The following is a 24,981-nucleotide window of genomic DNA, read 5'->3' as shown; positions in this document are numbered from 1 at the left end:
GCGTGAAATCAGCAAAAAAAATGACCGGGAAGGGCTTCATCCGAGCAGTTTTCATTGAACGGTTCAAAAAAAACTGCTCGGATGAAGCCCTTCCCGGTCATTTTTTTTGCTGATTTCTCGCGGGGACCCTTAAAATCACGTTCTGCACACATTGAACGGTTCGGATTTTCAAAATTTGATCGGAAAATGAAAGTCCCTCATTTTTTTAAAATGAGGGATCCCTCACTTGATAATTTGTGTATATATATATATATATATATATATATATATATTAAATGCAGGGCGTCTCGGGCTAACTTACACGTATTTCAGATTAATTCCTACAGCCCTTTCCATATCTGTTTGACATGCTTACACTTGGGGGTGAGGTGACCCCAATAGTTATTGGCAAGAAGGATTGAACCTAAAATATTAGAATAGAGCAAACACTCAAGTTGTAGGCTAAAATCACTTGGCCAACTCCATAGGGATGCTAGAATTATCTTAACTGGACGCCCTTGCTTACCATATTCTTTCATTTCCATAGGAGAATGATCTGCCGATTTAACGACAAAACAAGATTCCCTTGCTTCTTTGGAGAATGCCACTTTAACACTTGATTAGCAAGAAAAGAAATTAGAAGCAAACGTTTAGAAGAATCATTGAGTGTGGGGAAGAGTGATTGTGGTATTGAGAGCAGCATTCCAGGTATCAATAGACCTCTTAACGAAATACAATCTACAGTAGTTTTGGTTGGCACAAGATTGGGGATAGAATTCAGTGAAAATCATGTCAAAGCTATGGCACAGCTGATTCAAAAAGAAAAGAAAATGATGACTTTTACCTTTTACTAAGAAACAATAGTTTCTCTGTTCTTGGTTCAAAATGAAGATTACCAATTATGTTTTACATGTTTGGTCAAGTCTGGAAATTAAAGAACCTGCTTAATTGGAAGCTAGTGATATTTGTGTTTTCTCTGTGTTAGGCTTGCTGTTTTTGGAGCTTCTGATGCTATGTCACTCACAATGGGATGATATTCAAAGATGATGAGGTAGTGATCAGGATGTCTCTAACTGGAATGGAAGGCTGGAATTAGATTGTGAAGGGAGGCTTTCCATACTTTCGATTGTGTTTTGGTTCTGATAGGTTTCGAGACTGCTATGGACCTATTGTACTGTGTTTTTGTTTTCTTCTCAACTTTGATCTTGTTGGAAGTTTTCCCCCTTTTTCCCCTTTCTCTTTCTCCCTCGATATACCTATTATCGAGTTTTTCTAATAATATTTTTGATGTTCAAAAAAAAAAAAAAAACTTGATTGTGACTAATCCCTCTCCCTAATTTATTTCCTCTTTTTTCCTCCCTTTAACAACTATTGCTAAATTATTCACATAGCAAACTTCCTACAAGACAACAATTAAACAAGAACAGACTATGAAAATTATCCAACCATTAGAAGTTTAGTTGGTTATCCATTGCCGTTGTATGACTTGCTCTGTAATAGGATTATCTGTAGATGCCGTATGGCAAATAATAATGAACTGGTTTGATTTTTTGATTGACAAAAAAAAAAAAAAAAACTTAAAAATGTCAAAACACATTGGGTAAAGAAAAAGGCGGGAATAGGGTGAGGGATTTGAGGGAAAATTGAGAGAGGGAGGAAAAATTGGAGAGAATTCAATGAACGTGGGTTGCTGAAAAAAAAAAAAAAAAAAACGTGGGTGGGTTTGGGGGTATAAGAGGTATTGATTTTTTTTTTTTTCCTTTTCCCCAAGTAATTAGATTAGCACGTAATTTCGGATTTTCAGGAGTAGGGGAGGTTTGAGATTTCTCCTCTATTTAGGAATCTGATTGCTCCTGGATTAAGAGATCAGTAATTCTATTCCTACTCCATCATTACCCAAACATGGGAATCTCAAGGTTAAAAAATCACATTTCCATTCCCCTTAAAGATGTCTGACATCCAAACACAGCCTAACATATTTAGATTTCTTTCCATTTTTTTTTTTTTTGCCACAACGATAACAGATAGTATTATAAAAACCAATAACAAACGTTAAGCGGAAGACCCGTCCCAACAAAGAGGATCGAGTAACCACAACAGCGGGGATGCAGTCCAAAGACAAGACCCCGAACCATTCACACCTTTTCCAGCCAACACATGAGCAACCTTGTTACTAACCCTACGTACAAAAGAGTAACTACAGCAGTGGAAATTTCTACTCAAAACCTGAATATCATGAATAATGACCTCCACCTCTTGACTGATAGCTACTTTGCCATGAAGCATATTCACCATCAACTGAGCATCACTTTCTATAAGTATTGACCCTAACCCAAGATGTGATCCCAACAAAATACCATGCCGAAATGCCAAAGCTTCTGCAACTAAAGAACTTGCGCACCATGGGAAAACCCCAATCGAGGCAGCAACAAACAAGCCTCTGGAATCCCGAATCACAATGCCATAACCCCCTTTCGACTGCCCTTTCTTCCATGACCCATCCACATTAATCTTGAACATCCCGTGTGGCGGCTTCCTCCATGAGTTAGAGCTTCCTTCCCCATTCAAAATCACAGCTGTAGTATCCATAGAATTTGCAGAAGAAAACTCATGAAAGTACTCAGCCGCCTTCTTGCAAACCAACCAAGGAAGAGAGAGCTTATGTTCAAAAAGAACCCCATTTCTACACTTCCAAATGTACCACATAAGCACTGCCGCCAATGACAGACACCATTCCTTATTTGCATGCCCCTGCCACCATAGATCCATAAAGAATTCCCCGAATTTGTCCCGAGGCTTTTTAGAGTAATAATCATAGTTTAATGCAATAGGTTACAACTTTCTGTTACTTTTACGAGTTTTACCTTTATCTTTTTTAAAGGCAGTTGATTTTGTTACTCATTTTTTTTGTTAACGTCACTTTTCTGCAAGTGTATTTTTGGTGCAAAAATACATTTGCAGGGGAGTGACGTTAATAAAAAAGAGAGTGACAAAATCATTTTCCTTTCCAAATAACAGTTAAGTCCTTGTAGGTGCAAAAATACACTTGCAGGAGAATAATGTTAACAAAAAAGAAAGTAACAAAATCATTTTCCCTTTCAGATTACAGTTTAGTCCTTGTAGTATTGTCTTTCTTTTAAAGCGGTTCTTATATTCTGCATAATAGATCTAAGAGCATGCACACCAAATTAGGTAAATTTTGAGCCAAAATTGCAATTCAACAGTATATTAGCTAGGAGATTTTCAGGCCCTCTTCATAGCAACCTCTGTATACCTTCTTTATTTCTTCAAAATATTGATATAATAATTTTTTCAGATCTTATATATTAAAAAATATGGTTAAAAAATTAAGTGCTCCAATTTTCAATCTGTTTGATTTTGTGTGAAAATCTTATTTTTCTGATTAGTTTATCTTAAAGTGTCAAAATTAATTTTTGTATTTAGGGCTCTCATAATCAAGTATATGCTCTCATAATTTTTTTTTCCTTTTTTGTATATATTTTTTCTATAATATTCTATTGTCATTCTAAGATATTGTTTTTCTTTTTTTAACTTTTTTTTTTGCTTTTACTAACATTTTGAATCTATTTAACATAAATATATTTATATTACCAATGATTTGGAGTTCTTGGTGCTGACCATCTATAAATTGAGTCAAGAAGATTTTCTTTTCTTATATATTGTCCTACTATAGTTGAGGGTGGTAATTTTTTTTCCATAATATTAATTATCACAGAATATTCTTATTTATCCATAATAATATTTTAAATGAACTCTATTTTCTACTATGATTCCTATTTGACGGTTAGTCTCTCTTAATAAATATTTGTGGATTATTTTTCTTCTTATATCTATCTGTATATTAAATCTATCAATTAGATCAACTTTTTCTTGATACCTGGTTCGCCGTAAGCTTGAAAAGGTAAAAAAAATTCAAAAAATTTTCTTAGAATTATTTTTGCTTTAACTTGGTACACGATAGTGTGTTACTGACAAGGTTCTTGATCATACTGTAATTTTGATAAATTTTTTAATATTAATAATTGTATAATGACCTGTTTACAATTTTTGAGGTAAATGCAGTAGATTTATTAAATTGATTCTATTATGTAATGGTTGACAGTGTAAATAGTATCTTGTAATTATTAAATCGATTTTATTTCTTTCTAAAATTTTGTCTTTCAAATCTTTGTATTGTTGAGGTATGGGATTGTACCAATTTTTTCCTTGGTTTCCCTATTTTGAATTGTTACGTACAGACATTGATACCACATATTGAGGGGGCTTTGAGTTCAAAGTATGTGTAAAATTTTGAAGCGTGTGAACTTTTAGTTTCAAAGTGTAAATTGTATTGCTTTTGATAGTGTTGCATTAGTGGTGTATCAACCTCACCTGATTATATGTTCTTGTTTGTCTTTATTCTTTCGGGATAAGTCATGGGTTTTGCTTTTGGGGTTCCTACACTTTCTGTCTATTGAACAAAAGCTATAATACGCATCTTTGTCAAAAGAGATCAATCGCATTGCAGTATTTAAAATTGAGAAAAACTTATTTACGGTGCTCAATAGCGTGCATTTAAAAGTAATTTGAATGATTCGGATTTTAAAAAAATTACGCTAGAATAATTCTAGCGAATAATTTTTTTTAAATTCCGACCATTGATTGCCAAAACGGACAACTAAAATTACGCGAAAACATGAATAACTTATTTCTCTCTTTGAAATTTACTGCTGGTGTTTGTCAAAAGAGATCAATCGCTTGTGATTGACTTTGAAGGATTAAAGCAACGCCCAGATAGTCCACAAAGTCAAAACTTTTTGACTCTTCTTCTGGCCGAACAAATTTTTTTTTCTGGTCAATTGGGGCAAACATTCTTAGAAAGTGTTTGGGCGCCCACTTTTCTACTTTTCACAATCCCATTTTGTTCTGCTTGTTTGGATAATTGGATGCAAAGTTGAAAATCCATTCTGGCAAAATGTGCTTTTCATTTTTCACTTTCTACAACAAAAGCCAAAAAGAAGAATTCATTTTTCATTTTTCACTTTCTACCACTTTTTTTTTTTTTGATCCGCTTCACTTTCTACCACTTGAAATGAAGAATTCATTTCCTTGAAAGTCAACGTCAACTTAATTATAAATAGCCCCCGTGCACTAATATTCCCAAAGTACAACAAAAATCGTTCTAAAGAAGGAAATTAGAAGAGGGAGAAAAGACATTAGGCATGCAACGTTCATCAACAGCCATGAGTTTGCGGGGACAGATTTTCCGGTCCAGGAAAACAACCCAATCCAACTGCCATGTGTTTATCAGCCATAGGCGGATCGATACGAATAAAAATGTCGCAGGGCTTTTATATGATCACTTTTCCAGGCTAAATTTGAGACCATTCTTGGACAACAAGTCAATGAAGCCTGGGGACAAGTTATTCAAGAAAATAGATGCGGCCATACGTGATTGTAAGGTATGAATCACTATGTCTTTCAAACTTTCCCGACCGAATACCCCATTTAGCTGTCAGGAAAAAAATTCAAGTATGAAGTATGGCAAGATTTAAGCTTTTGATTTAACATATCGGATGACGGTTCAAAATTTCAATGAAAGAGAGATATTTTCCTCGAAGTCGACATCATCCTCCAACTCAAACTCATTCTTCAAATCATCAAGAGCTTCAATTTTTTTTGCTAATTCGGCCTCTTGCATTTCCACAAGAGTCTTAAGCATAAAATTCCTCCCCTCTTTATATTGAATGTCCAATCTGGCATCAAGATCCATCATCTCTCGAGCATCCTTGAAAAGAAGGGAGTTTCGGTTCTTGATATCACGGGAAGATAAAAGAGGAAGAAGGGATCATCTTTTTTCTACGACTTACTTTGCCGGCCTTGACCCCAAGCTCGGCAAGAAGTTTCTTCTTCTTAATTTTCCTCTTTGAACTTCTCAACCTCCCTTCCATCTGGACTGGGAGAAGCTGCTATGCAGCTTCGTGCTGCACAGCGCGCACCAGCCGGGGAGCCTTGCCGGCATCGGTCCGGCGATCGGAGACGTTCACTACGTAGAGCTCGTCGAGTTCTACGCGTCTGCCAAAAATAAGCTCGATCAAATATCAATAAGTGCCTCATTCGAACACATATAACTTGAAAAAAATGGATTTAGTGGTTTTGATCCAGTGTTTTGCATCCATTAGGAATTATTTTTTTTCAAGTTATATGTATTCCGATGAGGCACTTAACAATATTTGATTGAGCTGGTTTTTGGCGCGCACGTAGAACTTGATGAGCTCTACGCGGTGAACGTCTCCGATCGCCGGACCGATGCCGGTAAGGCTTACCGAGGGGTACACAGCACGTTGTGCAGCACGAAGCTACACATCAGCTTCCCCAGTCCTTTCCATCTTATTAATAGCCTTAAAAGTTGATCTCTCCCCAAAAGAACTACCACCAGTCCCAATGATGAAAGATTGGGAGCTATCCTCAACAATTCCCAAAGAAGTCACAATGTTATCCTTCTGATAATCATTAATTAACGGACTGATTATGTTCCCTAAATTCACGAACTGATTATATCCCCTAAATTCACAGGATCCCCATTGGCCAGCATAGCTTGAGAGTGAACCTCCAACTGATCCCCTTCTACCATCAAGTTCTTTTCTTTTCCCGTATATATCCAGATTGACAATTGATTGATTATCCGCCTTTTCCTCTCCCAACGAATCACAGACCTTTGTGCTTTCCATGACCTCATCAGCATCCTTCCCACTAGAATGAGAAGAGAGAGACACGTCCAATTCACCCGTTCGAGATCCTTCATTCTTAGGCAAAAGAATCGAAGAAAAAGGTTCTTCGCATTCCTCCTCCCAAACTTTGATTCTGTGGTTTCTCCCGTTAACCGAAACATTAATCCACTCATCGATCTTGTATATGAAATTCTTGGGCGGTGTTACTGGATGGAAACCATCACTTACCTTAGATTAAGGGGTGTTTTCGGTAGTAAAAAATTTATTGATTTTTATTTGTGATTAAAAAATTGTTAAATGTTTCTGGTCATAAAAAAAATTGTTGAGGTGGTAAAAACTTTTTTGTTAGCGAAAACGAGATGGTAAAATGCGTCAAGTTTTTAGTATTTTTTGTTAATGGAAACGGGGCCTAAATTATTGACAGGTGAATGGACGTAACAACGATTCGATGCTTGTTTCGTTTATTTGTTCCTTTTTCCTTTATTTAATTGGCCCCTTTTAGAGTCTATGTCAACAATTTTTTTCCTTTTTTGTCAATACAAAAGGTAGGGATCGCCGTCTTATCGCCGAATTATTGCGACTCCTATTTTTGCCTGCACGAGTTGTACATGATGATCATAGAGTGCAGGAAGAAGGTTATTCCTATTTTTGTTGACGTGAAACCCTCAGAGCTTAGGGTTTTGGATAATGGAAGATGTCCAACAACAGAACTATTTAGGTTTAGAGAGGCTATTGAGGAGGCCAAGAACACTGTTGGTCTGACATTCGACTCATCAAATGGGTGAGCATCATAATATTCTCCATTTTATCTGTCTTTATTATTATATATTTTCAGGACTTATATATATGCACACAAACATAGTACACACTTTGTATTTTGTGTTATCATTTTAAAAATCCCGTAGTGATCAACTAGGTAAAATAACTTTATAAAAGGCACAAAAAAAATTAGGGAGGTCTAGTTTAGGTGTCCGAACAGCTTATACGCGTATCTCGACTTATCACGTACATTAATAAAATTATGTTCGAATCATTATGACATGATCGACCTTCTTGATGAACTTGCAAATAAACGATTGCAATCATAAAAATGAGTTCAAGATGGATTCGTATTGCCAAATTAAACTGGAGTACTAGTCAATTTTTTTTCTAAAACTAGAGAGGGGCTAATTAAACCCATTATCCAAAGACGATCGATAATATAAGCCCATTACTTAAAGGACTGATTGAGTACTGATGTTTGATTAATGTGTGTGCGCGCAGGGATTGGTCGAATCTGGTTAAGAAAGCTTCGGACGGCGTTATGAAAAACTTGCTGGAGGTTGAAGGAGAGACACTAGGTCAGAAGCAGTACCCGAAATATTGATGGATAATTTAATTGCATGAACCTTGGGCTCATGTGCATCGTGCGATTTTGAACGTGTTTTTAGTTAAATAAATATGTGGTTATAACTCTCTGTACACAGACTTTCTCTATAAATAGGACTTTTGTTATCGAGTTTTTGGATATGGAGTTTTCTTATTTAGATGTGGGTATAAGATGGTTTTGGATATTTGGGAAAAGTTTCCCCATAGGGAATTGGCGACCTAGATTTACACGTGGGCACCCTGTGGTTACGTGGATGTATTACATGACAAAGGAGGGTTTATTGGCGCCTAAAAAATCACATACGTACCCTACCACTACTACCACCACCGCATCTTATACCCTATTACTAATACCACCACCACCACATCTTATGAAATACTACTACCATTATCCAGGCATCATTTTTCTAACGTGTATATTAATGTTAATGACACCAGATGATTTGCATTGATACTAATTCTGTACAACAAGGTAATGAGGTTTAATAAATGAATTTTATGTTTTAAACTTAATTGAAAACACAACAAATAAAAATAATAATTGATCTCATCTTAGTTATTACATTTGACAATAACGAAATCAAAAAGTACCAAAAATAAATGTTAAACATATATGTCATATACGGTGTAACAATCTGAAATTTTAGAACATTTCTTTCAATAAATAAATGTCGTAATTCAAATAATTATCGTTTCATTTAGTGTGGATTTCATTTTATAAAATTTTGTCTGTGTACGATACAGGAGTATATGTATGTGTGTATGTAGTTGTCTATATATATACGTATAGATAAATTATTAGAGCATACACATTGCAATAAGCAAATTAGTATGGATAAGCAAACTTAACAACAATGCTAAAAAAATACCTCACATTGTAATACGCAAAGTTACAAGTCTTTTAGCAAATAACCAAATTCCACTCATTCCATAACCAAACTCAACAACTTTTAGCAATAACCAAAACTCAATAATCAAACCCAATAACCAAATTCAAAACTAAAAAACTAAAAAACACCCCACATTAGAATCGTCTCATCGAGAAGAATAATTTGGTGTGGTCGGGTGCGTGGTTAGAACTTGTTTGTTATTGGACATAGGTGCATTGCGTATTGTGGGGGTTTTTTTATAGGGATGCAAAAATAAACAATGTGGAGGTAAAGTTTGTTAAGTTTGATTATGAACTAAATGGATAATCAAATGCTGACGTGACACATTTTAGTTATTAATTTTGATTATTCCCATTACGGATGCTCTTACCTACTGGTCCTAACTGAGCCTGACCCAAACCTTACCCCGCATCTTTGTCACACCCATTCTCTGATTACTTACCTCTGCCTCCAATTCTTCTTCCCGAAGCACAAATGATTCCCAACCTCTTACAAGTACCTCTATCCCCTCCTTCACACTACACACTACGCAAACGAGAGAGAGAGAGAGAGAGAGAGAGAGAGAGAGAGAGAGAGAGAGATGTTGCAGAGAAGCAGAAGGAGTTCGGCCGCCGCTTGACGCCACGGTAAACCACCCGAATCCCTCCGATTCTAGCTTTAATCTGCAGGAATTAAGGTAGGTTTATCCTACCAAACCCTTTTATGTGCTCAATCTCATGATAAATCTAGTAATTTATCAAACCAGAAGCTTCAACCGAACGAAAAAGGAGTTTTTCCGTTGAACACACGTCGGCCACCCCTGTTTCCGGATAACTAGTCGACTCTCTTGTTGACCAACACTAAAATTCTTGATCTTGGTAGAGATGACACCTAAAGTAGTCCTGTTGACTGTTACTGAATGCAAAACGTTGAAAATAGTTTGTTTTTAGCAACAGTCAACAAGGCTAGGCCTTGGTCACTTCACTTGTTAAAATTGTTGCAAGTTTTTGACGCATGTAAACTCTTTCCATTGATCTGTTTCAAGAAGCAAGCTAGGTAATATAATCACGAGTCTATAGAAATTTTGACACTGAATAAATGCACCGATCGAGATTCCTAATTACGCCTTAATTAAAAAGTGGAGTAGTAACATACGATTATCCTAGTCGTCTAACATGTAATTGGTTGATCCTACAATAATTTGAAGTGAACACCGACACGAAGTTAGTACAACTTACTGATGAACTTAACTTACTGTTTCCTTGATCCAATTATTGAAATTACTGAACGACTTATTACCCTATATGCAAATGTAATTAAATCGGTGTCGTGGCAGATAAATAATGTTACTTGTTATTGTTTGTTAATGCAGAACTGTGAGTCGGCTTAATTATTTTTATTGTGTGATGTATTATTAATGCTGTGTACGAGAACCTAGATTGGAAAGTATGATCTTTGGGTGGTTACGGATTGTGAGGCATTCACCGTAGATGCGCTGATTAGAGATTAATAGAAAAAGAAATATGTGAATTGTTAATGAGTAAATGGAGGACATGTATGGGTCGGTGTTGAGAATGACCGGAATGAGTTCGGATTGGAGATAATTAAATTGGATTTGATTATTGAGGTACTAACCCTGGGTAAGGCGTGGTGGTGATTGGCTCTGGGAACGGTTGGGTTATAAGGGTGGAATTGTGCTTGTGTCACAACTCGGGACAGCGTGCTTGTGTCACAACCCGGTGAAGCTTTTGTTTATTCCTTCTGTGGTCGCCGATCGGAGAACTGGGTAGATAACTTAGTTACTCTCATAAGCTTTTGTTTATTCCTTGTGTGGGTTAAGTAGGAGTAGGATTTAGCGTTTTATGCTCATGGTATGAAATTCTAGAGAGAGAACAAACAAAACGTAATTTTATTTCTGCTGGAACTGTTTTTCTGATAACAAAGCACTGTATTCTAAGCTATTTATACAACTGAGATACAAAAGAAATACACGTACATCTGTCTTATCCTTGTGATTGGATGAAACAAGAGCACACGGATTGCTGAGCTGGAAGCAAGCTGAGCTAGAGTTGAATAGAATAACCAACTGCACTGAATGACTTCTAACTGCCTTTTCTAACGACCCTTAATGAGCTTCCTTAACACCCTCCTTCAAACTAATGGGTGGATCACCAACCATTAGTTTGGATTTAAGCAACCTGAACCTAGAAATAGGCAAGCCTTTGGTGAATTTATCTGCAATTTGTGCATCAGTCCCAATGAAGTAAAGTACAATTTCCTTGGCCAAGACTTGTGCCCTAATAAAATGATAATCAATTTCTATATGTTTTGTCCGCACATAAAATATTGGATTATTGGCCAAGGCAATAGCAGACCTATTATCACACCATAAGAAATGAGGAGGTGAAACTAGAACCTTTAATTCACTGAGCAACTGTTGTAGCCAGACCAAGTCAGCAGTGGTATGAGCCATGGCACGATATTCTGCCTCCGTAGAGGACTGAGCAACCGTGTGCTGTTTCTTAGCACACCAAGAAACTAGATTAGAACCAAAATAGACAGCATAACCCGTGGTGGATCTCCTATCAATGGGGTCCCCTGCCCAATCAACATCAACATCAACAAAGGCAGTTAAAGCCAAAGAACCGGCAACAAAATGAAGCCCTTGGTTGATTGTACCCTTAACATATCGCAGTATACGTTTGACAGCCCCATAGTGACTCATTTTTGGTTGATGCATATGTTGACAGACCACATTCACAGGAAAAGAAATCTTAGGTCTTGTTAAAGTAAGGTATTGTAAAGAACCTACTAAGGGTCTGAACAACTGAACATTAGAAAAGAAAGGATCACCGGGATCAATAGGAGATATAGCAGAAATAAGAGAAGAACTAGGCTTGCAGTCTTCTAGAACTGCTTTGATCAAAAGATCAAAAGCATACTTGGCTTGAGATAAGAAAAGGCCTGTCTCAGTGGCGGTCACTTCAAGCCCCATAAAATAATGCAAGGTGCCCAAATCTTTCAGAACAAATTTAGAACCCAAAGACGAAATAAGAGTGGAGATAAAAGCACTATCATTGCCAGTCACGATAATATCATCAACATAGACCAAAACCAAGGTAATACCAGAATCTTGATGGAAAATAAACAAAGAAGTGTCTGCCTTGCTGGAAACAAAACCCAAAGAAAGCAAGTAGAAAGAAAACATGGCATACCAAGCTCGGGGAGCCTGTCTAAGACCATACAAGGCTTTGGTTAACTTGTAAACATGATTTGGATGATTGGGATCCTTGTAACCCAAAGGTTGCTTCATATACACATCTTCCGAAATCAACCCATGTAAAAAAGCATTGGAGACATCCAATTGTCTCAAAGGGGTATCGAAGGAGAAACAGAAGCACGGATTGATCCGGCTAAAGTCAACATTGCAGAGGAAGAAGTTAACGAGCCTTGGTTGCCTTATCCTTAGTTGCTCTGTTTAATTTAAATAAACTTTATTTTGAGAATTCATAGTATTCGAGGATTGTAATAATTGTGAACTTATTATATTTTTTTTATTGTAATATCTAAACCTAAAAATTTGATTCTCGTTATTTGTACTAAATAAATGAGATCATTTTGGAAAAATGCATTCTTTAACGTCTTCGAAAAATCGTGGCATTACCTACGGAGAATTAGATATTCTATATACTGAAAAAGTGTGCGTGGTGCAGTTGGTTGAAACATTGCGCGAGCTGATTTTGGTTGGCCGAAATGCCCAGGTTTGAAACCCAGGAGACCTAAAGAAAGTGAGATTTTTTCCCCCGTACGAAAACGTCTTTAGCGACAATAAAGTTCGTCTCCAATGGGTCACCTTTGGCGAGGGAATAATTGGCCATGAATTTTTTTTTTCGCCACCAGGGTCATTTGCTTGAAACATTTGGCGATGAATTTGCCAATTCGAAATCTGATGCTTTGGAGATGAAAATAATTCCTCGCTTATTTCTTGGTTTCTTCTATTGTACTCTTTCATTCAAATAGATTTTTCTTATGTTTGAAAGGATGTGACATTCTTCAAATTGTTATTTGTTGGTTCTCAAACCGTTGATTTATTGTTAGTGTGAAAATTTCACTGACCTCCCCTTGAGATTTATTCCTGAGGTTTTTGAAATGTCACTAACCACCCCCGGTGGGAATCACTAGGTTTTTCTCTCTCCCATAGCATTCGTGTGTAGTATCAAATGAAAAGTAGAGAAAAACAGCTTTTGTCAACCCAGTTCAAATCGCAAGTGGAGTGGAGCGCAGTTGGTGTCTCTTTATACTTCCATGCACATGGATAAGGTTCGATTCTCGTAAGCACCCATTTCCCTTCCCAAATCTTCTTAGATAGAGTACATTAGAATTAACGAATGGGGAAAAAAAAATTTAACCCAGTTCAAATCTTAAGTTGGTTCAAGTATTAAGCCCAAAACTTTGTTTGATTTACATTGTAGTAGGCCCATATCAAAGTCGAGTGGGAAAATGACGGCTAATAATGTGTTTTGATAATTAATATCTGTCAAGGATATTTTTAACATTAACAATTGTTCTCAGCATGTCCTTAGTGGGTATTAATTATCAAAACACGTCCTAGGCCGTCATTTTCCCAAGTCGAGTCTTGCTACACACACAGCAGATCTGTGCACAGATTTTATTGTAGAGTCCACACGGGTCCCAAACAAATCATCCGAGCCGTTCATTAATTGTAAAACATTTTTTCAAAAGTCCCCATAAAAAATAACCTCAATCCGATACCTATAGGTACTTCATCCAACAATCTAACTTTTCATTCAGATTTCCGGATAATGAAAAGTTATATGGTTGGATCGAATACCTATAGTTATCGGATTGAGCTTATTTTTTTACGGAGATCCTTGAAAAAATGTTTTACATTTAATGAATGGCTCGAATGATTTGCGTGGGACCCGTGGTGGCCCCACAACGAAATCTATGTACAATCTGTACACAGATCTACTGTGTGTGTAGACTTTTTGATCAAAGTCCCTCCTACAGATCAGGTACCTGGTTAGCCCAAGCCTGGAACTTTGTATAATCTGTTACCCCAAAATTACTGTTGATGCATCGAAGGCAACCCAGCAATCCTCCCCAGGTCCTATTGACAATCGTGTTTTAGACTCTTTATAGCAGCCAATGGAGAAACTTTTGTCATCACACTGATTAGTAAGCCTATTACCATCCAACTTTTCCCAGGATACAACATAAAACACCAAGTCTATGGTTCTGAGCTCCCAGAAAAAAATTTATTGTTAGGCTTTGACATCCTCCAAAATCTCAGCAAAGTCTCCTGGCTCAAAAAATGTTTGAAATACAAAAACTACCTGTTACCTTGGACCACCCAACCAAATCTCTTTTCCATCGAAAATTTCACCTCCATCAAAGAAGCCATAATCCAAACTTCTTGTGCTGAATCCCATTCTCAATTCCTCACCAAATGCTCCAATCCACTCTGGAAAAATACAAATTTCTCCATTTCTCTTCCTTTTAAGAAAAATGAAGATATCAATCCCACCAAAGCCACCCATCATGGAATGAACCCAGAACATTATCAGCTTGCTCTTCAAGAGCTCTAACAACTCCAGTCAGAAGGTTTGATTGAGCCCACAACCTCTCAGTTGGCATGTGAAGCATTTTATGTGACCAAAAGGACCGAGCAGATAAGAGGAAAGCTTCGCCTGGTTATATACCAACCTCTTAATAATTTTTTGCAGGATAACAAATTCCCTCTTCTTTGGAGAAGTGTTCTTTTCGCAAACTTGCCTAAAGCTTAGTTTTCTCAAAATTTGACTTCAAAGCAGGTTTCTGGCAACTGGGCATCCATCCAGATGATTGCCCCAAAACTGATTTTTGAATTCCAGATCACCATTTTCAGTGGTCAATCATGCCTTTTGGGTTGAAAACAGCTCCATCTTTATTTCAAAGGCCACGATTCGGGTATTTGCTCTCATTCTATCCTTTGCCCTCGTCTACATTGATACATCCTACTCTTTTCCCCAAATATTGAGTCTCATGTTCTACTACAAATTTTTCATTCCCTGGTCCAAACCCATTGTATCATGCTTTCAGAGAAAAAAATGTTTTTTGCTCAACCAGAAATTGATTTTTTAGGGATGCATATCTCTAAAGGTCAATATGCCCTCCAGCCTCATATAGTCTCTCAGCTTGACCATTTTCCAGATGAAAATCTCACAGTCAAATAAGTTCATCAGTTCCTTGGAATTGTTAACTATATGGCTGATTTCATTCCTAATCTTGCCCAATACCGAACTCCTCTCTCAGCTCTACTAAAGAAAACCCCTCCTCCTTGATCAGTTCATTGTACCAAAGTTGTAAAAGACCTCAAAGCCATAGCCAAAACTCTTCCTCCATTAACCATACCTTCAGATGGGAAGAGAGTCCTTCAGACAGATGCCTCTGATCTATATTGGGGAGCAGTTCTTTTGGAAGAAAATTCTGAACAAAAGCGCAGAATTTATAGATACAAGAGTGGTGCTTTCTTTCCAATAGAACATTACCACTCTACTTACAAAGAAATTCTGGGAATTAAAAGGAGCATTGAGAAGTTTGAATTTCATCTAATCGGTCATCATTTTCTAATTGAAACTGATATGATGAGTTTCTCCAGCATGCTCAAGTTCAAATAGAAGCACCTTCCAAAGGCACAGTTACTCAGATGGGCAAATTGATTTTCCAATTGGAGTTTTGATGCTATTCACGTAAAAGAAAAAACAAATGTCCTCTCTGATTTTCTGTCAAGGCTCAAAAAAGAAATCAACCAATTTTCAAACACAAAACCACATTCCTTTGTTTCTGGTTGTTTCCCAATGATTTTCTGTTTTCACCCAGTTAATCTTCCTGTCCACCTTCAGTGTCAAATTTTGGAGTTAACTCTTCTTTCCAGGTGTGTCCAAATGTGTCAAAAACTTCAACATCTCTGTATTTTCAAATATGGTCTTGATGAAGGTCCCATAAAAGGTTTACCTTTCCATCCTGTCTATCCCTTCCTCACCCAGTTTGAAGTGTCTTTCCACAATATCTTTTATTTCAAAAAAGAAGTATATCTCCTCTTATGGTATTTTGTCGATGTGTATACTATAAGTGTCTGTTTTAATAAATCAGCAGTATTGGTGTATCTGGTTCATGCGGCATTCAATCAGATCCATCCTCTAGAAGATTTATTTTTTGAAATTTCTCTTACTCTTCGGAAGCATATCTTTCTAGCAACAGAAGATCAGATAAATCCCCAACAGTGCAGGCAAAGATCTCCAATTTGCTTTTCGGACAAGTCGCAACAATAGAAGTCATGCCAATCCAAATGGTTCTATTACATGGAGAAAGGAGTATCACACCATATTCCTCTCTGCATATCCAGAGTCCTAGAGCATCCAGAACGACAGTGGAAATTATCTTCTCATGACTCAAACACTGTGTTCACTCAATGGATTGACACCTGCAGAAGCTCCCTCAACTCTCCTCCATTATGAATCTGTAAATTGAAAATTCAATAATACTTATCCGGAAGAATGACGCCAAAATATCCGCTATCTTTTGGAATAGTATTATTTGACTGACAGAACTGAAGACTATTTTGGATAAGGTGGCATAGATGATTCAGAGTAATAACCATGTGCTCATGACAGCTGTCTTTTCTGGAAGGTGGTGAAATAATTGGGATATACTGATGTATCAGTTCTTTGTTTGGAGGTGGTGAAAGTAGGATTGACTAGTAATAGTACTAACCAATTTTGGTTGTACGTAGTAGTAAATATGGCAGAAATAGTACTGCTGTTGTTGGTGGTGTTATTGTATCATATAATTGGTATAGTAATAAAAGTCTATGTAGTAATAGTACGAGACAATTATGTATAATACTGTTCAGTGATGTAAGCGCTGACGCAAGCTACCCCTTCTTACGCCTATAAAAGGAGGGCTCTCCCTTTTGTATTTTGTAAAAACCAAGCAAGTAATCAAGTCAGTGTTTCATAATATTATCATGTGTCTTGTGTTCTCTCCTTGATCCTAACCTACTTTAAATCTTTTTCTAAAAGAAAAATTGAAGCGTATGCTCTGTGGTTGCCTTTAAAGGATCCTCCACATTAGAAACTTCATTAACTATTTTGATTAAAGAATTTTTTGTATCAGTGGGTTAAAAGTACCTTGAGACTTTTGGCTTTTGAGCAGTGTGTCTCGATTTATCTACCCTGGTATACATAATTTTATTAATCAAAATTAGTTAAAAGATTTACATTGAAAAGAAAAGATTTGTTGTATGAGGAAACGAAGAACCCAGACTTTTATCCATAAAAAATGAATCATTTGTTTTCCACCTATTCCTCTGCTACCTCCTCTTTAGTCCCTTCACGATTATCCACCAGTAGAAATTCTTCCACTTCTTCTTCTAATCTTGAGTACTTGTATGAGTTTGAATACCTACCTGATGATTGTAAGGTTTCCCTTACTGATCTTCCTTTTCTAAACCCATATAATGGCTTTGTTAGACCACAAATCTCTGTAAAAAAGACTGTCACCCAACTCTTTTCCACAAAGTGTCCAATTTCTATAAAAGAGTATGTCTAAGCCTCCAAGTTTGATCAATGTTTCATAGCAGCTACAGGGCTGAACAACTTTTACCCTTGGAAATCCCGGTTGATTTGCCTCGCCTTTGGCAACAACAAGGATTTACCTATCTTCACTTTGGAGCAATCAGATTGGCTGTCACTTTCCATGGCAGAAAAAGTTTACCTGTTACTTCCAGACTTACTCTGGTAGACACTAGGTTTCTACAGTACTAGCACGCATGTATTGCTACGGTCCAAACCACGTTAAATGCTGGAATTGTGATCTTTACCTTTTACCCTAATTTCAACATGCTACTAGCAGATCCTTATTTGCTATCAGCCTTAAAAGTGCAAGTTCAAATTGGTGGTGCCTCCCAAATTTCTACCACATATGCAGCAACTCTTCACTACCAAATGGCCTATCGCCTTCAGAACCATGCCTTTGATATGTCACTACCTTCCTCCATAGATGAAGCCCTTTTCCTAACTGTCAACGCACATCACCAAACTTCCTGTGTCCATGTTCCACGTCAGATTTCCTGACCTGAGCTTCTCAAGCTTCTCCTAGAGTCTTGGGTTACAGCTTATTAGAAAAACTAACAAAAGCCCCTACCAGTTCAATCCTCAAATCCAACTTTAATTCCAAAACCTGATGGTATAGTAGAGATTTCATTTCCAAAAGAAGTCTCTGCCTCATTCTCCACCCATCCTGTTATTTTTTCCTCAAGAATTGACATATTTGTAGATAATTCTCGATCTGGCCCTCCAATTAAATACTTCTAACCCAGTGGCCTTCCAGTCTTTTATTTCAAATATCCAGAAACAGGTCATTGTTTTTTTGATGCCTGTGACTGTGATGAGTGCCTAGAAGACAGTCTTTTAGAAGATGAAGAAGACTTTGAAGAACCATGTCCCATATGTCTTCCGTCACCTCTCACTCCTTGTAAATCTCCATTTCCTTCTCAACCTTCATCTGATGATGGCTCTTCGAGTCAACCACATGGGTGTTTTATGTTTACCTCATCTCCTTCCTGGACTGAAGTAGATTTCCCTCCTCTGGAATTTCATAGTTCTCAAGAAAAAACGACCCACCGTCATAAAATTCTAGATCCTACTACCATTCTCCCAGATGGTAGCACCAAAAAAGTGTCAGCAGCAGAAGCAGCAATAAATTGGCAGTCAGCAAATTCTCTAGCTCAAAACAAAATTCTTCAGAGAATTGCTAACTCTCAGCAAACTTTGGAGAATGTTGTCCATAAGAAATTATCATCTTTAGAACTTCTTATCAGAGATTTGCAGTAGAAAAATTCAAAATGTTTACTAAGAACTTCTCCAGATGGCCTATGCTAAGCAAGCATTTTCACCAGCTTTTTACCAAAAGCATGTTGAAATGAAGCATTTAAAGAATCAGCTTCATTCACTTCAAACTCAGCAATATTCTCAGCAAAAAAAACCCCTTTTGACATGTTCACATCTTCCTCTCAACAGAGTTTGTTTGGATATCCTCAAATGTCTCAACCCTTACCTATAAACCCTACCTCATAATTTGGTAAGTCAAGCTCCATCTTTGGAAGCTCATCAACTTTCCTTCCTCCACCAAAAAGACCATCTCCACCAAAACTTCCTTTCCCAAAGCCCCAGATAAAACCTATTCAACCACCAACAATTCCGTCTCCACCATCTGCATCTACCTGTATTCCTACTACCTCCACTCCTTCTAAACCAACTGATCCAAATTCAAAGTCACATCAGTTAATGGTTCAGTCAACTTCTAGCCTTTCCAAAAATCCAATTTTCACTCTCCTACATACCTTAGCCACTATACCAGAAACCCCCTCACCTGAACCAACCATTGAGTTTGATTCGGATTCTGAATCTACTCACTCTATTCCAGTTCCTCATATTTTCATGATGAACCCAGATCTTCCTGAAGAACATGTTGAAGATCCTATTATTGAAGAAGGTCTTGAGTTTGATACACCTCTAGAAATCCCAACCTTTGATTCCTTCTCACATTCTAACATCCATACCCAAGGTTTCTCCTTTGATAACATTCCCCCCTCAAAATGGCTGGATAAGCTTTATGAGATTCATGCTTGGTGCACTGCTGCTATACTTTCCCCAAATGCTACACTGAGTATTGTTATTACTAAGTGCACAGCAAAATTCCTTGGTCGTCTTCATCAATGGTACTTGGCTCTTGGTGAGTACCGATAGCTGCAGCTTAAACAACTGTCAACCCTTGATTAATTCATCTCAGTCCTGGATACTGAATTTCTCGGAGATCATAACAACACAAAAGAGTTTGTTCGAGAAGAATATCTCAGCATGAAGTGTTGTCCATTCAAAAGGAAAGATCTAGAGACTCATTATGACTGTATGTCTCAGAGATTTTATCTTTTCAACGGCATGGATGATGTCAATTTCAAGCAAGCTTTTCTCAATTCCCTTCCTGAACCATTGGGAAATGAGACAACAAGGTTACTTCAAACAAAAGGATTGACGCTGAATGCAACGTCTCTTGGTGGTATTTACCAGCACTCTTTGATTGCCTTAGAAAAGCTGTGCAATCACCAGAAATTCCTCAGAACTCTTAAAGAACAGGGAAAACTTCTTGGCAAAGCATGTGACCGGCCTGATCTATCTATAAAGTGCAAAAACAAGAAGTGCACTTGCCGTCCTTCCTATCGAAAGTCCATACATTTTCAGAAATGAAAGTTGCAGTCTCCTAGCAAGTTTTCAAAGTTTTCAAAATCTGGTAAGTTCTCACGCCGGAAATGGAAATTCTTCAAGAAGAAAAAGTTCTGAAGGCAAGGAAAGTCTGATCGCTGCTACATATGCATAAAGAAAGGGCACTATGCCAAACAGTGTCTAAATAAAGCAGCAAGGGACAAGATGGTGAGCTCTTTGGCTCTCATTGATGATAATCTTGAAGATGCCGATGTTGAATCGTTATTTTCTATTTATGATGAAGCAACGACTGAAGCAGTCATTGCATTTATTTTTTATGACTCTTCATCAGAATCAGATGATTCTTCTGATGATTCTGACTCATTCCCCTATGAAATTCAAACATTTGAGTTCTCAAACATCATGTTGGCTCAACCCTTAGCCAATGTCAAAATCTTGCTTGGAAAATATGAAAAACCCATACCAGTCATCGCTTTCTTTGATACTGGTGCAGCAGCTTCCATTCTAAACCCAGCTATCGTCCCCAGGTCCCAATTATGGTTGTACGTAGTAGTAAATATGGCAGAAGTAGTACGGCTGTTGTTGGTGTTGTTATTGTATCATATAATTGGTATAGTAGTAAAAGTCTATGTAGTAACAGTACGAGGCAATTATGTATAATACTGTTCAGTGGTGTAAGCGATGACGTAAGCTATCCCTTCTTACGCCTATAAAAGGAGAGCTCTCCCCATTGTAAAAACCAAGCAAGTAATCAAGTAAGTGTTTCGTAATAATATCCTGTGTCTTGTGTTCTCTCTTTGATCCTAACCTATTTTGTGTTTGTACCCACTTCGTGTCTACCAATTAATAAGCTTACTAATCAGAGTGATGACAGTAAAGGGTCTAAAACACGATTGCCAATAGGACCTAAGGAGGATTGCTGGGTTGAGAATGGAGGCTACTGCACCAGTATCAAAGAAAGCGATGACTGGTATGGGTTTCTCATATTTTCCAAGCAAGATTTTGACTTTGGCTAAGGGTTGAGCCAGCATAATGTTTGAGAACTCAAATGTTTGGATTTCATAGGGGAATGAGTCAAAATCATCAGAAAAATCATCTGATTCTGATGAAGAGTCATCAAAAATAAATGCAAGGACTGCTTCAACCGTTGCTTCATCATCAATAGAAAATAATGATTCAACATCGGCATCTTCAAGATTATCATCAATGAGAGCCAAAGTGCTCACCATCTTGTCCCTTGCTGCTTTATTTGGACACTGTTTGGCATAGTGCCCTTTTTTTTCTGCATATGTAGCAGCGATTAGACTTTCGCTGCCCTCTGAACTTTTTCTTCTTGAAGAATTTCCATTTCCGGCGTGAGAACTTGCCAGATTTTGAAAACTTTGAAAACTTACCAGGAGACTGGAACTTTCATTTCTGAAAATGTTTGGACTTTCGATAGGAAGGACGGCAAGTGCACTTCTTGTCTTTGCACTTTATAGATAGATCAGGCCGGTCACATGCTTTGCCAAGAAGTTTTCCCTGTTCTTCAAGAGTTCAGAGGAATTTTTGGTGATTGCATAGCTTTTCTAAGGCAATCAAAGAGTGCTAGTAAAAACCACCAAGAGACGTTGCATTCAGCGTCAATCCTTTTGTTTGAAGTAACCTTGTTGTCTCATTTCCCAATGGTTCAGGAAGGGAATTGAGAAAAGCTTGCTTGAGATTGACATCATCCATACCCTTGAGAAGATAAAATCTCTGAGACATACGGTCATAATGAGTCTCCAGATCTTTCGTTTTGAATGAACAGCACTTCATGCTGAGATATTCTTCTCGAACAAACTCTTTTGTGTTGTTATGATCTCCAAGAAACTCAGTATGTAGGACTGAGATGAATTGATCAAGGGTTGGCAGTTGTTTAAGTTGCAGTTGTCGGTACTCAACAAGAGCCAAGTACCATTGACGATGACGGTCAAGGAATTTTGTTGTACAATTAGTAATAACAATACTCAATGTAGCATTTGGGGAAATCATAGCAGCAGTGCACCAAGCATGAATCTCATAAAGCTTATTCAGCCATTTTGAAGGGGGAATGTTATCAAAGGAGAAACCTTGGGTATGGATGTTAGAATGTGAGAAGGAATCAAAGGTTGGGATTTTTGGAGGTGTATCAAACTCAGAGCCTTCTTCAATAATAGGATCTTCAACATGTTCTTCAGGAAGATCTGGGTTCATCATGAAAATATGAAGAACTGGAATATAGTGAGTAGATTCAGAATCCGAATCAAACTCAATGGTTGGTTCAGGTGAAGGAGTTTCTGGTATAGCGGCTAAGGTATGTAGGAGAGTGGAATTGGATTTTTGGAAGGGCTAGAAGTTGACTGAACTATTAACTGAGGTGACTTTGAATTTGGATCAGTTGGTTTAGAAGGAGTGAAGGTAGTAGGAATAGAGGTAGATACAGATGATGGAGACGGAATTGTTGGTGGTTGAATAGGTTTTATCTGGGGCTTTGGGAAATGAAGTTTTGGTGGAAATGGTCTTTTTAGTGGAGGAAGGAAAGTTAATGAGCTTCCAAAGATAGAGCTTGACTTACCAAATTATGAGGTAGGGTTTATAGGTAAGGGTTGAGACATTTGAGGATACCCAAACAAACTTTGTTGAGAGGAAGATGTGAACATGTCAAAAGGGCTTTTTTGTTGAGAATACTGCTGAGTTTGAAGTGAATGAAGCTGATTTTAAATGCATCATTTCAGCATGCTTTTGGTAAAAAGCTGCTGAAAATGCTTGCTTAGCATAGGCCATCCGGAGAAGTTCTTGGTGAACATTTTGAATTTTCTGCTGCAAATCTCTGATAAGAAGTTCGAAATATGATAACTTCTTATGGACAACATTCTCCAAAGTTTGCTGAGAGTTAGCAATTCTCTGAAGAATTTTGTTTTGAGCTAGAGAATTTGCTGACTGCCAATTTATTGTTGCTTCTGCTGCTGATACTATTTTAGTGCTACTATCAGGGAGAATGGTAGTAGGATCTGGAATTTTATGACAGTGGGTCGTTCTTTCTTGAGAACTATGAAATTTCAGAGGCGGGAAATCTGCTTCAGTCCAGGAAGGAGATGAGGTGAACATAAAACACCTACTTGGTTGACTCGAAGAGCCATCATCAGATGGAGGTTGAGAAGGAGGTGGAGATATACAAGGAGTGGGAGGTGACGGAAGACATATGGGATATGGTTCTTCAAAGTTTTCTTCATCTTCTAGAAGATTGTCTTATAGACATTCATCACAGTCACAAGCATCAAAATAACAATGACCTGTTTCTGGATTTTTGAAATAGAAGACTGGAAGGCCACTGGGTTGGAAGTATTTAATTGGAGGGCCAAGGCGAGAACCGTCTACAAACATGTCAATTCTTGAGGGAAAAATAACAGGATGGGTGGAGGATGAGGTAGAGACTTCTTTTGGAAATGAAATCTCTACTGTACCATCAGGTTTTGGAATGAAAGTTGGATTTGAGGATTGAACTGGTAGGAGCTTTTGTTGGTTTTTCTCATAAGCTGTAACCCAAGACTCTGGGAGAAGCTTAGGACGGGAAATCTGACGTGGAACATGGACACAGGAAGCTTGGTGAGGTGCGTTGACAGTTAGGAAACGGGTTTCATCTGTGGAGGAAGGTAATGACATGTCAAAGGCATAGTTTTGAAAGCGATAGGTCATTTGGTAGTGAAGGGTTGCTGCATATGTGGTAGAAATTTGAAAGGCACCACCAATTTGAACTTGCACTTTCAAGGCTGATAGCAAATGAGTATCTGCTAGTGGCATGTTGAAATTGGGGTAAAAGGTAAAGATCACAATTCCAGCATTTAACGTGGTTTGGACTATAGCAATACATGCGTACTGGTACTGTAGAAACCTGGTGTCTACCAGAGAGCAAGTTTAGAAGTAACAGGTAAACTTTTTCTGCCATGAAAAGTGACAACCAATCTGATTGCTGCAAAATGAAGATGGGTAAATCCTTGTTGTTACCAAAGGCGAGGCAAATCAACCGGGATTTTCAGGGGTAAAAGTTATTCAGCCTCTGTAGCTGCTATGAAACATTGATCAAACTTGGAGGCTTGGACATACTCTTTTACAAAAGTTGGACGCTTTGTGGAAAAGAGTTAGGTGACAGTCTTTTTTACAGAGGTTTGTGGTCTAACAAATGCATTATATGGGTTTAGAAAAGGAAGATCAGTAAGGAAAACCTTGCTATCATCAGGTAGGTATTTAAACTCATACAAGTACTCAAGATTAGAAAAAGAAATGGAGGAATTTCTACTGGTGGACGATCGTGAAGGGATTAAAGAGGAGGAAGCACAGGAATAGATGGAAAACAAATGATTCATTTTTTATGGATAAAAGTCTGGGTTCTTTGTTTCCTCATAATACAAATCTTTTCTTTTCAATGTAAAATCTTTTAACTAATTTTGATTAGTAAAATTCTGTATACCAGGGTAGATAAACCGAAACATACTGCTCAAAAGCTAAAAGTCTCAAGATACTTTTAACCCATTGATACAAAAAATTCTTTAATCAAAATAGTTAATGAAGTTTCTGATGTGTAGGATCCTTTAAAGGCAACCACAGAGCATACGCTTCAAATTTTCTTTAAGAAAAAGATTTGAAGTAGTTTTGGACAAGAAGTTTCCAGAGGAAGGGTTTACGCTACAATGAACAACATTGGCTCTGATACCAAATTAGCAGACACGAAGTGGGTATAAACACAAAGTA

General features: G+C 37.5%; 3 protein-coding genes across 5 annotated transcripts in view; 2 read left to right on the top strand and 1 right to left on the bottom strand.

Moving 5' to 3' along the window:
* Positions 1-320: 320 nt before the first annotated feature.
* LOC131317281 (uncharacterized) lies at positions 321-2,748 on the bottom strand. Its single transcript, XM_058346840.1, has 3 exons — positions 2,072-2,748; positions 506-594; positions 321-403 (listed from the first exon to the last, which is right to left on the bottom strand). Exons 1-3 carry the CDS (start codon positions 2,746-2,748, stop codon positions 321-323), a joined length of 849 nt encoding a protein of 282 aa, XP_058202823.1.
* A 2,474-nt stretch (positions 2,749-5,222) lies between these two features.
* Positions 5,223-10,737, top strand: LOC131317280 (probable 2' cyclic ADP-D-ribose synthase BdTIR). The gene is made up of 6 exons (XM_058346839.1): positions 5,223-5,441; positions 7,256-7,491; positions 7,974-8,060; positions 8,194-8,474; positions 10,320-10,323; positions 10,593-10,737. Exons 1-6 carry the CDS (start codon positions 5,223-5,225, stop codon positions 10,735-10,737), a joined length of 972 nt encoding a protein of 323 aa, XP_058202822.1.
* Positions 9,519-24,981, top strand: part of LOC131309619 (uncharacterized) — a 92,769-nt gene continuing 77,306 nt past the window's right edge. Inside the window, exon 1 of one of the 3 annotated variants that reach the window (XM_058336230.1) lies at positions 9,519-9,594. The gene's annotated coding sequence lies outside the window, so the exon portion shown is untranslated. Of the gene's footprint in view, positions 9,595-9,619; positions 9,645-24,981 lie in introns of those variants that run through there. The other 2 variants (XM_058336235.1, XM_058336242.1) reach the window with 2 other exon arrangements.

The sequence above is a fragment of the Rhododendron vialii genome, chromosome 2a, assembly GCF_030253575.1.
Source record: "Rhododendron vialii isolate Sample 1 chromosome 2a, ASM3025357v1".
Taxonomy (NCBI): domain Eukaryota; kingdom Viridiplantae; phylum Streptophyta; class Magnoliopsida; order Ericales; family Ericaceae; genus Rhododendron; species Rhododendron vialii.
This window is presented reverse-complemented; position numbering and strand designations above follow the sequence as displayed.

Coding starts and splice junctions, on each gene's coding strand:
- LOC131317281 (XM_058346840.1), bottom strand. CDS start 2,748: ATGGATCTATGGTGGCAGGGGCATGCAAATAAGGAATGGTGTCTGTCA. Junction 595..2,071: donor ACTGCATCCCCGCTGTTGTG/GTTACTCGATCC, acceptor TTGCTAATCAAG/TGTTAAAGTGGCATTCTCCA. Junction 404..505: donor TATGGAAATGAAAGAATATG/GTAAGCAAGGGC, acceptor CTAATATTTTAG/GTTCAATCCTTCTTGCCAAT.
- LOC131317280 (XM_058346839.1), top strand. CDS start 5,223: ATGAGTTTGCGGGGACAGATTTTCCGGTCCAGGAAAACAACCCAATCC. Junction 5,442..7,255: donor CGGCCATACGTGATTGTAAG/GTATGAATCACT, acceptor TCAATACAAAAG/GTAGGGATCGCCGTCTTATC. Junction 7,492..7,973: donor ACATTCGACTCATCAAATGG/GTGAGCATCATA, acceptor GTGTGCGCGCAG/GGATTGGTCGAATCTGGTTA.